The sequence below is a fragment of the Lagopus muta genome, chromosome 3, assembly GCF_023343835.1.
Source record: "Lagopus muta isolate bLagMut1 chromosome 3, bLagMut1 primary, whole genome shotgun sequence".
NCBI classification, from domain to species: domain Eukaryota; kingdom Metazoa; phylum Chordata; class Aves; order Galliformes; family Phasianidae; genus Lagopus; species Lagopus muta.
In genome coordinates, this window is record NC_064435.1 from 37,173,434 (window position 1) to 37,188,211 (window position 14,778).

Sequence of the window (14,778 nt, forward strand, 5' to 3'; positions counted from 1 at the left end):
CAAAAGAACTTCTTGACTACTACTAGCCTCCCACTTTTCACACCCTTCTCTTATTCAAGCTTTGTCCCTAAAGGGCCCTCTACACAGCATATTAAGGGTTTTTCTACGGATCTCCAGGGCTGCTGTTATAATTTGTTTTCATCTCTCTAAAGAGACACAAAGGAACAGATGTATTCACTTACGCACCATCTTAGGTTCCAGGGCTTTCTTGGGAACCTCAAGATCACTGCTAAAAGTCACAGGTCCTACCCCCATAAGGCTGAATCATAACACACTGTGTTACATTATTAATCAGTGCCACTAAGAGGTCACCCCAGTCACAGTCAGCCTGATCATTACTAACTGAACAATTCAATTAAAGAGGCTCCAGAATGAATTTCACTGCCACTGCAGTAGCATATTAGCATCTCTTCTGCAACTGGGAAAACCCACAGCTACCTGTGTGTGCTAATACAGTGACCCCATAGCCTGTAGCTATCCACTGTCTGCTTTCTTTAAGTGTTTTGCATTCCCCTTTTGAAATATTCCCTTCAGTTAAATGAACAAGCAAGCAAATAAGGTACCTAAAGGACTAATGTTTACACAGTTAGTGCCTGCAACAGAGCATGACAAGGGAAACAAATTGCTAAACTTGGCATTTAACTTCAGAACACTTAAAGACTCAGTTGAACCTATGCCTATGACCTAAACTTGCAGGCCACACCACCCATCAGCTGGTGTCCCCATCGAGTTTGTCACCTGCCACAGAGCAGGATGGATTGGAAAGGAAGGGGAAAAGACAGATTCATGTTGGTTGTCTTATTAAGGGAAAAATTTAAAAAAAAAAGAAAAAATATGTAAAGACAATCACCACTATTTAGTAGCAGACCAAAGCCCAGGTATCTCCAAGCAGCAGTTCAGGAAGCATTTCTTCCCCTTGCCTAGTTTTATTGCTAAGCATGATGTTAGACAGTGCAGAATACCTCTTTGCTCAATTCAGGTCAGCAATCCCATTCTCGTCCCTTCAAGCCTCTTGCCCACCCCCACCTACTGCACAAACACAGAGTTAAAAAGCAAAAGGCTTCAGTGCAAACACACACAGGCTATCAGCACCCAACACAAATCTAAACCCCAGTGTACCTGGAAGCACTTCAGAGAAAGTTAACTGCAAGTATACTTAGTGAGCTGCACACAACTGAGAACAACTGGAACTACACAATTAGTACTGCTGATGAACTTCTATTCTACATGTTAAACAGAAGGTAGAAAATAAGCATGTGTTGGCAAAACATGTGAGATCTGCATTTTTAATATATTTCAACTTCGTTGGCAGTAAAGTTTTGTAATGTCTTCTTAACTAAGATTATTTCCTAGCTTGTCTTCGCTTCCAGCTGAAATTGGCCTTAACGCATGAAGCCCATTTTAGCTGGTCTCATTAAGCACACACACCATCTAAAGTTTCAGTTGTTTATTGTCATTACTTCTGAATCCTTAAGAACTTGGTTAAGGCGAGAGATAAGCATATTAGTTACAATTTGTATAACAAGTAATAAAAAGATTTGATTATCTGTACACTACTTTTCATTATACTTAGTGAGGGATGCCTTCAGCTATATTCAGCCTACCTGGCATTCTTGTGTAAACAGTATTTACTAAAACAAAGAACATAAGCTACTACTAGCCATACTTCTAACGTGCTATATCAAATCTACTCTTGCAAACAGAAAGCAGTAAAAATATGGTTTTTTTCTTAAAGGTACAAAGCACAGCATTGCCCTAGTTAACACCACTTAACTTTGCAAGTTACATCTGGTTCCTTCAGTTGCATGGCTTATCATAGTAGTAAACTAAGGAAGAGACCTATGAAAAGAAGTCCTAACATAACTGGAATTTCACATTGGTCAAGCATATAAGGCTACAAGTTTTACAGTTTGCGAATAAACGAGATATGTTGAACTGCAACATTCCCAGCCATGACAGATGCAAGTGCTTGACACAGCATAACTTCTCCTGGCCTCCAGAAAGGCTCATGTGCAGCAGAAAGAAATCACTGAGTATAATAGGCCAAGTCGAGCAGAACTCTCATTATACATGTACACACACATGCATGAGGGAAGTTTAGACTTCAGGAACAGAGTGATCCATGAGGCTTTTCATGATGCTTGTTGCCATCCTAAAGAAAAGGAGAAGGTGCTCAGTTGTGCAAGACAGATGCAGAATGATTGTTGTATCTTTGTCATTGCTATCTCTTTAATTAAAAATACTGGCCTCCCACACCACTAGAAACAGTATTTTAGTTCTAAGGTAACAAAGACTTGTACTTCAAGGCACTTAGTCTAACTGTGCTTAGAAGAGGGTTTTGGAAGTAAAGAAAAAGCAAAGGAGCACCACTGCCATAGGAACAGCTTGAAAACAGAACCAAAACACCCCAGTCTGATGCAAGTCATTGTATCATGCATGTTTTCAGACTTCCCATCTTAACCAGACTTTCTGTCAAGCTTGTTCTCATGGCAAGCCCAAGTTACATTTTATTTAGCCTGCAAAAGCTAGCAGTGGTCAACTTGAGTATAATTAACACTGGCTGCTTTGTTTGGTTGTTACCTACCTCTTTATTATATACTCATAAATACTTGAAGGCATGATGGTAATTGTCACTACATTTCCAGCTGTTGCCAAGATGTCTGCAATCTGAGGGTCCTGTTATTGAACAAGAAATTGTATGAGCAACATCATTCAAGATGACTAATAAAGCAGAGTTCAGGAGCTCCTTCTGGACACGTTCAGAGATACATGGCTCCTTACTTCAGGGTTTTAACCTCCAGGCCTAATCCCTAACACACTGTGCCAATCCATAATCATCTGTGGAGTTATGCTTTACAGGAACTGCCTGGGGAAGGGATACAGGCACCCTACTACAACTTGATACAGGTTGACAGAGAACATTCCTTACATTTTGCCAGTAAAGATTAAAAACAGAAGGCCAAGTGTAACAGGTAGATGCAGAGAAGATGGAGCTTCCCCATTAGTAGATAATAAGCAGCAAAGACACCTTAAAGCAGGTGTTTCCCATCATGTTATGGATCACGTTACCATCATGTTTTATAAACATTCACTATATCATTTTCCCCTCTGCAAAAGAGAGTAACTGCACAGCAAAATACGTGCCCCCTACATCAGCCATGCAGTACTTATCTTACCTTCAGTCCAATTACATTCTGGCCGTTAATTTCACAGATGTTGTGCTCAGTAAGAAGTCCATTCCTTGCAGCAGAGCTGTCTTTCACTATTGAGGTTATTTTTCCATTCTTGAATATGAAACCAACATGCCCTGTGCTGTCCTTATGCATAGTAATAATACGCTCAAAAGGCCTGCAGGAAATAAAGGAATTATAAAATGTAAAAAACACATTTTCAGTTTGCTAAACCACAGGAAGAACTACACACTATTTCAGTTGCAACTCACCAGAAGTTCATATAACTGAAGTATGAGCCATACTTTACACACATAAGACTGTTTCTAAACCTGTTATGTTCTCCCTTTTCTATAGATATAAACTAAAAATAAACCACACACATCAAAACAACCAGCCACACAAACAGCCATTCAAGCATACAAGCATTACCACGTAGCTGCCATACTGCAGGCCACTTTAATCCAGGAGTAGGGTAGGAAGTCAGGCACAGAAGCATTATGCAGCAGGGAAATACACTATCACTGTATTTCAGTTTAACACAACAAAAGTCTTACGCTGCCATTGAGGTCAATCTTCATTCTTAAAAATGTAACACTGAGAAAGCTTCTGAAGGCCTACTTAGTGCATGTGATACATCTTACGGCATATGATACATCTTCTCAACCTATGGACTTCATGCAGAATCTTTGCCATTATGACCTTTGCCAACACCACTACCATTATGACTACGTATCCAATTCTCATTTTAAAACCCCTATTGCTTTACCAAACATACTTGTAACAAACATGTCACAAATTCATAGGTAAATAATGAAGTTCAGAAGAAGACTATGATGCTAAGTAAAAATGCAAATGAAAGTTTTAAACACGAGTACAATGAATATTTCAGCACTACCTACTATTGCTTCTTCAACTGGTATAAGCACAAGTCAAGCTGTGTCAAAGCAGAGAAACTGTGAATTCAGAATTTAAACTTGTGCTAGCACTCATCATTTATCTGAAAGACATCAGGCCTCATCACACCAAGATGAGGGGTGCCATGGAAGTTTGCAAGTTAGTTGCCATTATGATCTGTACAATTTGCCACAAGAGGAAACACTTCTAGAGATCTATGTGAAGAAAGCAGAACCTGTTTGTCTGTGTACTATGCCTGCAATGCTTCTCAAGAGAGAAGAAACCCAAACCTCACAAGATTAGAAGTGGTTGCCACCCATCTTGGAGCACTTGCAGTTAGCATTACCTGTCCCGAATGATCATTGTAATCCGTTCCCCAGAAGCCTGTTTCAGAACTTTATGTGCTTTATCAGAACTCCATCCTGCACAGTTTTCACCATTGATCTGCAGAACTTGGTCTCCAAACCGCAGGCCAGCTAGAGACGCTGGAGAGTTTGCTTGTACTAACTGGACAAATATTCCCTGCAAAAGAAAGGGGCAGGGTGGAAGCAAAAGAAGTTTGAGCGACTCCTCATACAGACTAGTACTAAATTTGCCCATCTTCCTGCAGATTTGACCAAGAATTCCCGTGCAAGACAGCCTATATGCTGCTTGAGAAATGGGTCAGCAGAGCTAGGAGCTCCACATAGTTTTCCCTCTTACTCAACGTCATTAGTTTTCAACTTTCTACCAATTAAGAATTGCTAGACTGTTACAAAAGGTAAAAACAAACAACAGAGAAGCATTAGAACAACAAACCTAATACCACGAATTCCTAATCAAAGTACCCTAAAACCCAGATAGAGCAGGTCAATATAGAAGGCAGATGACGCCTCTTAGAGCGACAGGACAGGCAGTAGAACGAAGTCACAGTACTTCCTAGGAGAACATGAGGACATGAGGAAGTATTACTTTTCAGAAAGGGTGGTCAGGCACTGGAATGGACTGCCCAGGGAGGTGGTGGAATCACCGACCCTGGGGGTGTTCAAGGAAAGACTGGATGTTGTGTTGAGGGACATGGTTTAGTAGGAGCTATTGGGAATAGGTGAACGGTTGGACTGGGTGATCTTTTAGGTCTTTTCCAACCTTAGTGATTCTATGATTCTATGATAACTCCAGCATTTCTGGGTTAGGAGAAATGCAGAATCAATGTAACCCTATTTGAAGCCCTGAATACAATGTTTTTTTTGTACAAATTACACAATCTGGACAAAAGAAAAAAAAAAAAAAAACAAAGTCAACAAAACAGTACTGCTTTCTACATTTGAGAATTGAGCAATACCAAAGGAGGGAAACTTCAGAGCAGACTCTGGAATCCTCTGTATCTTCTCGTAGTATACTCATGCTAAGGGAAACTAGAAGACAGCTACTCTGAAATTATTCCTTGCATACAAGTAAAATGACAGTCTTGCTATCCTAAATTCCCTCACAGATAGCATACTGCAGAACTCTATTAACATCTCTAAAAGTCTATTAGAAGAATATATGTTTAAGCCACATGCATTACTCCACCTACTGCTGAACTTAAGCACCTCCCAGAGTTTCCATAAAGCTAAGTCTTGAACTGCTAAGTACCCACCTCTACTCTCCAAAGTGAAAAAGAAAATTACAGATATTCCTCAGGTGCTGTAAAATATGAAAATATATTGCTGCTATTAATGTAGACCCTAGTCCATGCTCTAGTTTGAGCTAATGGAGGACTTTCAAATTCTGACTGCAGATAACTGAGCATTATGCATGAGACTACTTTCTGACTATATATATAATACACACACTGTGTGTGTGTGCGCGTGTGTGCATACACACAGGTTTAACTACCAATTTAATCCAGCAGTAGGATTTCTCCTGGCAAAAGCAAGCTGCTATACTTACATTGTCAACAGACTTAAGGCGAAGTCCAATTCTTCCATCTTGATCTTTACACAAAATTGTTTCACGGATGCCTTGCTTGATTTCTGCCCTGCGAATTCCAATATCATTTCCAGTCACTGGAGCTACCATATAATTAGCAGGAGGTCGCGTTACCAGTTGCTGATTAAAACAAAACAGCCAGACAACTTAGTTTATGGCAAGTGATTAAAAATAATTAAATCACAACATCAGCTCTTTTCTTCCCCCCTCCAAAACGGAAATAGTTTAAAAGTGGAAGAAAAAATGACTTTTTAAGAAAAAGTATTAATCAGTTAACTGTAGTACTTAACACAAACAATTATCTACTACCTAGAACGTTAACAAACATTTCAGTCTTTATACTTGTGGTTTCTGAAACACCACTGACTGGTACCTACACCTTGTGGCTGAGCAACCGGCAAGTTCCTCTGCACCTCCTCTTCATTGAGACTCAGACCCATGTACTGAGAAAGTTCTGGATATAACCTGGGGTACAAGCCTAGGTGAGGAGAAACGTGAAATTAATATACTTGTCAATTAAACAGAACAGCGTATTATTCATACGTACATTAACTGATATCTTGTGATATCTTAACGTATTTTACTTGAGTGCAAGAGATACTCATGGAACCAACAGGCATTTGAAAAGACCAACAGGTCTTGAAAAGTTCTCCCCAGAGAAGTCACATGAGTAAAGCTGAACAGTATGCTCTTCACGAGCAAGTTGCTGCCATTCCCTCACAGCTCCAAGAGGAAATCTTTTTCATCACGCTGCTCCTACCAACAGAGAAAGAACTATGGCCCTTGACACATTCAGTGGGACAATCCTGTTCTGAGAGAAGCGGGTGGCAGGGGATGGGGAAAAAAGGAAGTTGCAGAGATTTGTCAGATCTTGAGTCAAACTACTCCAGAAGTAAGCTTGATGCCACTCATGTTTCACAGATGATTAAAGGGTGCCATTTGACAAGCAGCAGGACTCTTACAAAGGACTCTCACAAATCTACCTGCCCTTTAGACAAGAGTGGTGATAGAAAAGGCTTCTATGAGGGCAAAATGCTACAAGGGGCAACTATGAAAGCAAGCAGGTTCATTGATACACATCAATTAGGTTTCCAGTGTTTATTTACAGGTACACGTACAACTATTTTAAGAACCCACATTTGACCAGAAACTGACAGCTACCCTTCCTGTGAAAGAACTCAAAGGCCATTACAAGATATTCTTATCTAACCAAGATACTTTTGACAACTGGAAGTATTTAGGGACAAGTTCACAATCTGTTTCACATAAGAAGATACAATTATTTCAGAACTGGTTTAGTGATACCAGTCAGTAAGTCTTTAATGACTGTTTCTTCTGTGGCTGCCTTCTGCTTGCACTCCAAGCCCTCAGGAATGAAAGCTGTACATGATTTTGGCAACACCTTATTTTTGTCTTTTGTTCTTCATCAAAAGATAACTGCAGAATGCATCTTGCTGGCTGTATTAGACTCCAATTCAAAGTAAGAGAGTACTCCAAACAGCAGAAAGCATCCAGCATCTCTAAATAAGAATGACATACATTCTCCTGCCTCTAACAGGACTGAGGGAGTCCCTTTGGGCTTGACACGTCCTAGAAATTGTCGATATGCCCCAACAGAATGGATATCTAATAAGCAATTAAACATTTCTCAGCCATACACAACATCTCAGGAATTTGCAGACAAGCTGATGTCAAAATAAGACATTTGATCAGCAATATGAAAGGCACAAAAGTTGCAGGAGAACACAAATGCCAGGCAGCAGGAAGAATGCTACTAAAAAGGGACCCACAAAGCAAACTTGCATCCGATCTGATGATGCTAGCTCAGGTGACATTTTCAGCTCTTTCTGGTCTGATTCATTTTCTCAGATCTAAGGCTGGTCTCTGATGAGCTAAACAAATTCCAGCCTTAAAAATCACTTAGGTCACACCAGCTCCAAGAGCACAACTGGAGACAAAGGTACATCCACCAAGCCTTAATACCTGCACTACCAGCATCCTTGACTGCTGTGTTCCAGCACTGCAGCTGGTCACGCTAGTTACAGATTTTCAGGCATATCTGTGCATCTTTGTGGATGCACATCAGCATGGGAATAAAAAGAAGTGAGACAGACAGCTTTAGGTCCACTGCATTTTCCAACATACATTTTCACCCCAAAAGCTGTAGAAAGCATGACAACAAAGTTCCATTTTCCTGAGCTCTTTATTAACAGACCCGTGCTCACTCATTTCCAAGCAAGCTGATATGCTCCAGAGGGAAGATGCTCAGATTCATGCTGCTGTCTGAAACTTACCACATGTGTTTGTAAACAAGTAGATGCAAGTGGCTGAGGTGGGAGTTAAGGAGAGCTAAAATGGTACCAGCAACATTAGCAGGCTGTACAGAGCATGACCTTACCTCCATCGTGAGGAATAGGAGCAGAAGCTTCAGACAAGATTGCTGGATTAGCTGGATTTGAAGAGAAGGCAGTCTGAGCCTAAAAGGAAGGAAACTCTCATATGTTATCATGGATCTTTTTTGTATAAGAGATGTTCCTTATGCAGCCAGTGGATCAAGCATTTTCTTTTTTATATGCTAATTGCCATTCAACCTCAAGTACTGAAGGCTATCATGTTCTTTGAAGTATTTAACACAATATGCTGTGTTATCATACTACTTCAACAAGAACTCGAACCTTCCTGAGAGACAGAGCTATTCTAATAACACAGGAAGGCTTCACCATCAGCCTCAGTTCCAGTTTTGTCATTAGGCAAGTTAAACAGCCTGTGATCTTCAAAAAAATGCATAAGCTTGACTGCCAAAGCTTAAAACTTAAAAGTTTAAAAGCACATCCAGTACTATATGAAAGCACAGTAGGTTTTTTTCAGGTAGATACCAGCAGTTCTACCTTTTCATCATTTAGAAGTATCATTCACGGGTTCTGCCACAACCATTTGCAGCTTGCAAGTGGAGCTCCACACAATTCAGAGCTACTACTTCCATACCTTCTGAAAGGCAAGTACTTACCAAAATTATTTATCTTCCCAAATGCACAACTTCACACAAGTGTGCTAAGCTTAGTTTCCATACTGCTTATTGGCTTACAAACAGAAGGGACTGTTTTAAAGTAAGCCAATTCCCTTTCTTCTCACAGTACCTGATCTGCTTCTCTTTTAGCTTTGAGCATCCACAAAGAGTCAAAAACATTACCTTACAGAGACCAATTAGTACTCAGAACAGAATCAGCCACCTTAACATTGCTACTGATGTTAAAAGTTAAAGGTGTGGTTAAGTTTCAAAGTAGTGAAATACAATGCCAAACAGGACACACAAATCACCAAATTCAACATGACGACTGAATTACTGAATGTTTTTTGTTTTTTTAATGAAATAATGCTTAAAAATAGAAGACTTCATAGTCCTATTCTCTCCAAGAAGCCACATTTAAGAAGAGCAAAAATGACCCATTATTTACCTATTTACCAATATCAAAAGTACTTAGAAGAAAAACCTCCAACTCAAACACTGTACAGTAAGAACAGGTGTTTTTTTTTTTTTTTTAAAAGAGCCTCATTTTAATCATACTGTTTTGCAGAGGACACAGTACATCTTTCAGTACTCAGTACAGAGACACTACTTCCATTACCTCAGCAGTCACAAAAGTTAAGTAGCAGAGGGTTTTTAGTTATAGGATATAAACACTGGCAGCTGGTCTTCAAAAGGCTGAAGGAGCACATAATCAGCTCCAGGCAGGATTGGGTTTCGTTTTTCAATCAAAGTTCACTGTCAACTGACTGTATCTTCACCTCAGAACAATGCAGGGCACATGGGGCTGAACAGAGAAATACCAACACAGCTCCCAGTTCCAAAAAGATCCTTCGCCCCCACAGAGAAATGCAGGTGAGACTGAGACACTTACCTTTTCTTTTCCCTTTCAGAGACTGTAAAATACAAAAATCTAGTAGTTCTCCCCTCCCTGTCTTAAATATCAATGGGACCATTATTGTTACCAAAACCACCTTCATGAAAGCCTGCCATACCTGAATAACTTTGTCCACCTTCAGATCTTCCAGGGAAGGATAGAGAGACATGTTGATGCAGCCTCACTGAGTTGGAGAAAGACAAAGAAAGGGTTAGCCACCGGGAATTTGCCTCACATCATTGCTTAAAACAGAAATGAAAGAGAAAGCAATAAATAAGCAAGTTGTGACCTGTAAATCTTAGCATTACAGATACAAAGCACTGAAGACAAATTTCATTAAGACTAGCCATTTAATCTATTATCACTAATAGCCTGTGTATAATAGGCTTTGCTTACTCAGTGCTGTTAGAGTTTAGGTCGCAGCCATGAGAAAGCCTGCACAGAGAACAGCTTCTCAGGAACTATTGCAAAAATGATGAAGATTAAGTTGGAAACCTAATCATGTTCCACCTTCCAAGTAGGACAGTAATTCACATACAACTGAGGAAAAAAGGGCTCAGAAGTTTTCACACTATCTAAAGGCTTTCATCATTTCTAACACTCCTATTAAGAAGTCACTCAAGAGAACTGGCTTCCTGCGTCCATTTGTACCATATTAAATGTAACAAAGAGAAGCAACAGACCACAAACCAGCCAGACCTAGACAGTGGTGGGTTTTGAAATCCACAGACTTCAGTCTCCCTCCATCATGTGATGAGGAGAGAGCCCTGTGACAACGTAACAGGAAGCAATGAAATAAAAAACACTTCACGTGATCCTGGAAGGCACGCAGTTCTGCTTGATCTGTGCCAGAGAGGCTTTAGAAAATTCCACTTTTGAGAGATCCTTTGCTCAAGGTCTCAGTGAGGTCAACAGAACTTTGCAGAAGAGTAGTTAAGACATTTCATCCCAGAATAAGTAAACGCTTTAACTGAGCAAAGGAAAGGGCAGAAACAGAAAATAAGAACAAAGCTTTGAAAGTTAAGATGTGGTATTAATTAACACAGTTAACAGAGGCACTGTGAAAAGCTTCTGGTTAGGAGATCAATTATCTCATTCAAAGATAAGTTAGAGGTCCTATTTGTGCAAGACCGGAAGTGACCACTGCATAAATCCTTGAGCTGCTACTTTACATGCAGATACTAAGTTGATTAAAAAAAAAAAAAAAAAAAAGCTGATGCTTAACGTCATGCTGCAGTAACACAATAGATGTCTCTTCACATAACATTCATGTCATCAACAGCTTTTCTACTTGTTCAGCAGAGCGCCCAACAGCTCAAGTATCATGTCACACTACAATTAACATTTCCAAAGAGAGCCCAAAGTGTGACAAAGATCTAAACTACCCCAACAGAACGGGCCACGCGTTCCTCATTATTTGCAACTGATATTTTTTTGTCAGGTCACTGCAAGCAAACAAAATATAACCCAGACCCAGAACCGTTAAAAATTAAACACTCACATTTAACACAAGTTTAAGATTCCATTTTAAGGCAGCACTGACCTGAATGCCATCAATGCAAATGCTTTTGCTCAATCAAAATGGGTAAAAGCAAATGCAAACCAAAGCCTGGCAAAATGCCTGCTCAGGTAAGCATTCCCTAGCCACCTCGTTCTGCTGCTAAAAGCATAGAATAACTTAGATTGGAAGATATTGAAGATCATCCAGTTCTATCCCCCTGTGGCGGGCAGGGCTGCCACCCACCAGGCAAGGTTGTTCAGGGCCCCATCCCTCCTTGCCTTGAGTGCCTCCAGGGATGGGGCAAGACAGCTTCTCCAGGCAGCTGTGCCAGCACCTCACCACCCTCTGACAGAAAAAATTCTGTCCTAACAACTAACTTAAATATCCCTCCTTCATTTTAGAGTTATATCCCCAGTAAAGCTACACAGAGCATCATATTCACAGCAGCACAAATGGCACCCAGGCAGAGCCTACTGTAGCATCTGCTGGGTCTCTGGTTCTGGCGACTGTTTCATGGCATTATGCTTCCAGCTGGGCCATTCCCCCACAGGTCAATCTCACCCTGCATGGCGATCACCACTAACACTCATCACAGACTGTTATCTCAAAGTTTTTCTTCTTTATGAGGAGGAGCAGCAGTGCTAAATGCATTGGTACCCCAGTCACCAAAGAAACCCCCTCCAGCAGCTTACCCTGCCACTTCATCACCACCCAGGCCACCTCCCTTCCCAGCTGGAAGTTTGCAAACCCAAGGGTGTGTCACAGCTCCCAAAGAGTTGCCCTGCCAGCTTCCTCCTCAAAATCTCACTGGAAGCTATTTTTGGTTTTCCAATAAATAACTGGAATAACGGTCACCACTGACTGCATTCTCGTCTCCTTGCATACCAGCTTCGTTGCTCTTACATACAAAGGAGTGTTTTCAATTTCCATACAGACAGTTCTAACACTTAAATAAGCACCTAACATCTCATTAGGCAACATGAGATGCCCCCAAAGTACCGTATTTAGTTCAAAACGTGACCGTTTAGCAGCTACCATCATCGTCAGGAAACTCAGGAAGAATCCATCCGTGACTCACAGCAATAACAAGTCTGAACACAAAGACTGGACAGCTGCTGGAATGGCTTCAGACAGGAGCTGGGGAACAGTTAATCACCACACAACGGAGCTGCTCACCTCCTGTCCTCCCTCAGGAACCCACAGTGGCAGCAGAACCATTTCCCAGTTGTTTACAGGTTCCTACATCACACAAAGAATGCATATGGTAACCTGAAGCTTTCATGAAAAGCACAAAAGCAAAAAGGGAAGAAAACCCTGTTTCCAAGTATTCTCAGGCCAGAAGGACCTTCAGCAGGCTGCCTGGTCAAGCAGATCCTATTGACCAAGGGCAGCGCCCAACCAACAGGCAGGCAGCACTCGTGACATCCTCGGGCTCTGTGCAGGAAGTCCCATCGGTAGGTGCAGTTTGGTGACATGCAGGTTTGGCTGTGAACGATGGTCAGCCCAACGCATTTGTTGGGTTGAAAACCACACAGCTGAAGGCAGGCTGACAACTAGCTGACATCTAATCTGTGGCTATCGCTGTCTCTGAAACTGGCAACAGACAGTACCAGGAGCTGGAGTGGGCTGAGTAAAGGTAATTTGTGCCTGCAGCTCATGCGGAGATTAGAACAAGCCACAAAACCAGCACTAAAGTAGCAACTTTGGCTTTCAGAACAGCTCAAAAGCTGTGAGGTTAAGTTCCCTCTCCAAGCTTAGGAGTGACTTCCCGAAGGTCAGGTTGAGACAGCAGGAAGGCAGCAGCTGTTTTGCAAACTGTGACCTCCACTAACCACCCGGCGTTTTCCTGCTGATACCACCTAATTGGCCTCCGAGCGTTGCCCTCCTTACAGAGGAAAACTCGGGAAGGTGCTGCCTCCATTTCAGACCTGAGGAAGGGCTCGCTTGCCCACAAAGGCAATCACATCCGTTCCACCTCCACCTCACACAAACACATCCGTTCCACCTCCGGCTCCAAACAGAAGGCGGTTCGAACGCCCAACCCCCTGGCAGAGACACAGGGGTGCTGACCGGGAAGCAAGCAAGGGACCCGCAGCCTGAACGGGGAAGAGCAGCACCCCAAAACCCCGAACCCAAGGCGGAGAACGGATGCCAAAGCACACAGCGTTTGTTTCTCCACTCGGTCACGGCGGCCGGACGAGCCCTCGGGAGGGGCTCCCAGCGGCGGGCACGCCGCAGCCCCATGAAATGGCTGCTCGGGGCGCCGCGGGAGCGGAGGACGCACACTGTTTCCACCACAGGGAACGGCGAAATCATTCCTCCGCAGGCAAGGCCGGCCGGCCACGCAGCTTCTCCTCCCGCCGGGGCCCCCCGCCCGTCCCACTGCGGTCTCTCCCCCCCGCCCGCCGTGCCCAGCACCACGCTCGCAGCTCCCCACCCCCTCCTCACACAACGCCGGAGAAGGGGCGCCGCTCGGGCCCACAGTGGAGAGCGGGAAGCCGCCGAAAGAGAAAGAGGCCCCCTCGTACCTCCGGCTCGGCCGTCGAGGAAAGAGCCAGCGCACAGAAGAGCAGCGGTGCCTCGCTCAACTCCCGGCTGCGCCGCTATGAGGGGAGCGGGGGCGGCGGCAGAGCTGGCCGGGCTCTGCGCATGCTCCGAGGGCGGGGGAGCTGCCGGCCAGGGAGGCGGAACCGCCGGGGCCGGGGGCTGAGGGGCTAAGATTTTTCGGTCGTGGCGATGGAAGGCGGAGACAGCGGGGTGCGGAGTGAGGGGAGCGCGGGGCTGCGGTTGGTCTGCCTCCTTGAGGGGATCCAGTCCGCGGCAAAGCACGCACGCCTCGCTCCTGAACACTTTCCTTTTTTAATATTTCTTTTCCTTTAACAAAGTTCATTTTGCTGCGTTGTATCAGTTAACGGTTGTTTTTTTTTGTTTTTGTTTTTTTCAAATTTCGGTTTCTGTTTTCCTTCGTCATGCATCCATCACAGAGCCTACTGTAGTCACAGCACCTGCAGCACAAGACTTTGCCTAGCAATGCTTCCTGGAAGAGGAGCACATCTAGAGAAATACACTCAGAGAAACCATGACATAGAGTATACTCATGGCAGAGAAGTTCTGTGTGAGTTAGGAAGGCTTTTGTACCTAATTACCGTAATCCATAATAGCATTAACCTCTCTACCACAGTGTTCAGCCTTGAAAAATCCTTCTTAGCTATGCTGTTTGACTGTAAACCTTCTTTATTAGACAAGCAACTAGATGTGCTGAGCTCCATAAATCTTATCTCGAGAAACCTGGGCGTTCAATGAAGGTGTTTAATCTTTATTTATTCCAGTCCCACAGGAGGAGATCAGCGCCTGCCTC

The 14,778-nt window shown here is 42.9% G+C and overlaps 1 protein-coding gene across 1 annotated transcript; it reads right to left on the bottom strand.

The window, feature by feature from the left end:
• Positions 1-1,432: 1,432 nt before the first annotated feature.
• On the bottom strand, positions 1,433-14,070 carry LOC125691045 (syndecan binding protein). Its single transcript, XM_048939953.1, has 9 exons — positions 13,949-14,070; positions 10,038-10,103; positions 8,416-8,494; positions 6,395-6,495; positions 5,979-6,137; positions 4,414-4,589; positions 3,177-3,348; positions 2,585-2,676; positions 1,433-2,152 (listed from the first exon to the last, which is right to left on the bottom strand). The coding sequence occupies exons 2-9, from the start codon at positions 10,086-10,088 to the stop codon at positions 2,098-2,100; spliced, it is 885 nt and encodes a 294-aa protein (XP_048795910.1). The 5' UTR covers positions 10,089-10,103; positions 13,949-14,070; the 3' UTR covers positions 1,433-2,097.
• Positions 14,071-14,778: the final 708 nt, after the last annotated feature.

Excerpts from the sequence above, each read along its gene's own strand:
- LOC125691045 (XM_048939953.1), bottom strand. The coding sequence starts at position 10,088 with ATGTCTCTCTATCCTTCCCTGGAAGATCTGAAGGTGGACAAAGTTATT. Across the intron at positions 4,590-5,978 it reads GCCTTAAGTCTGTTGACAAT|GGAATATTTGTCCAGTTAGT; the intron begins GTAAGTATAGCA and ends TTTCTTTTGCAG. Across the intron at positions 2,153-2,584 it reads TATGAGTATATAATAAAGAG|GATGGCAACAAGCATCATGA; the intron begins GTAGGTAACAAC and ends CCTTTTCTTTAG.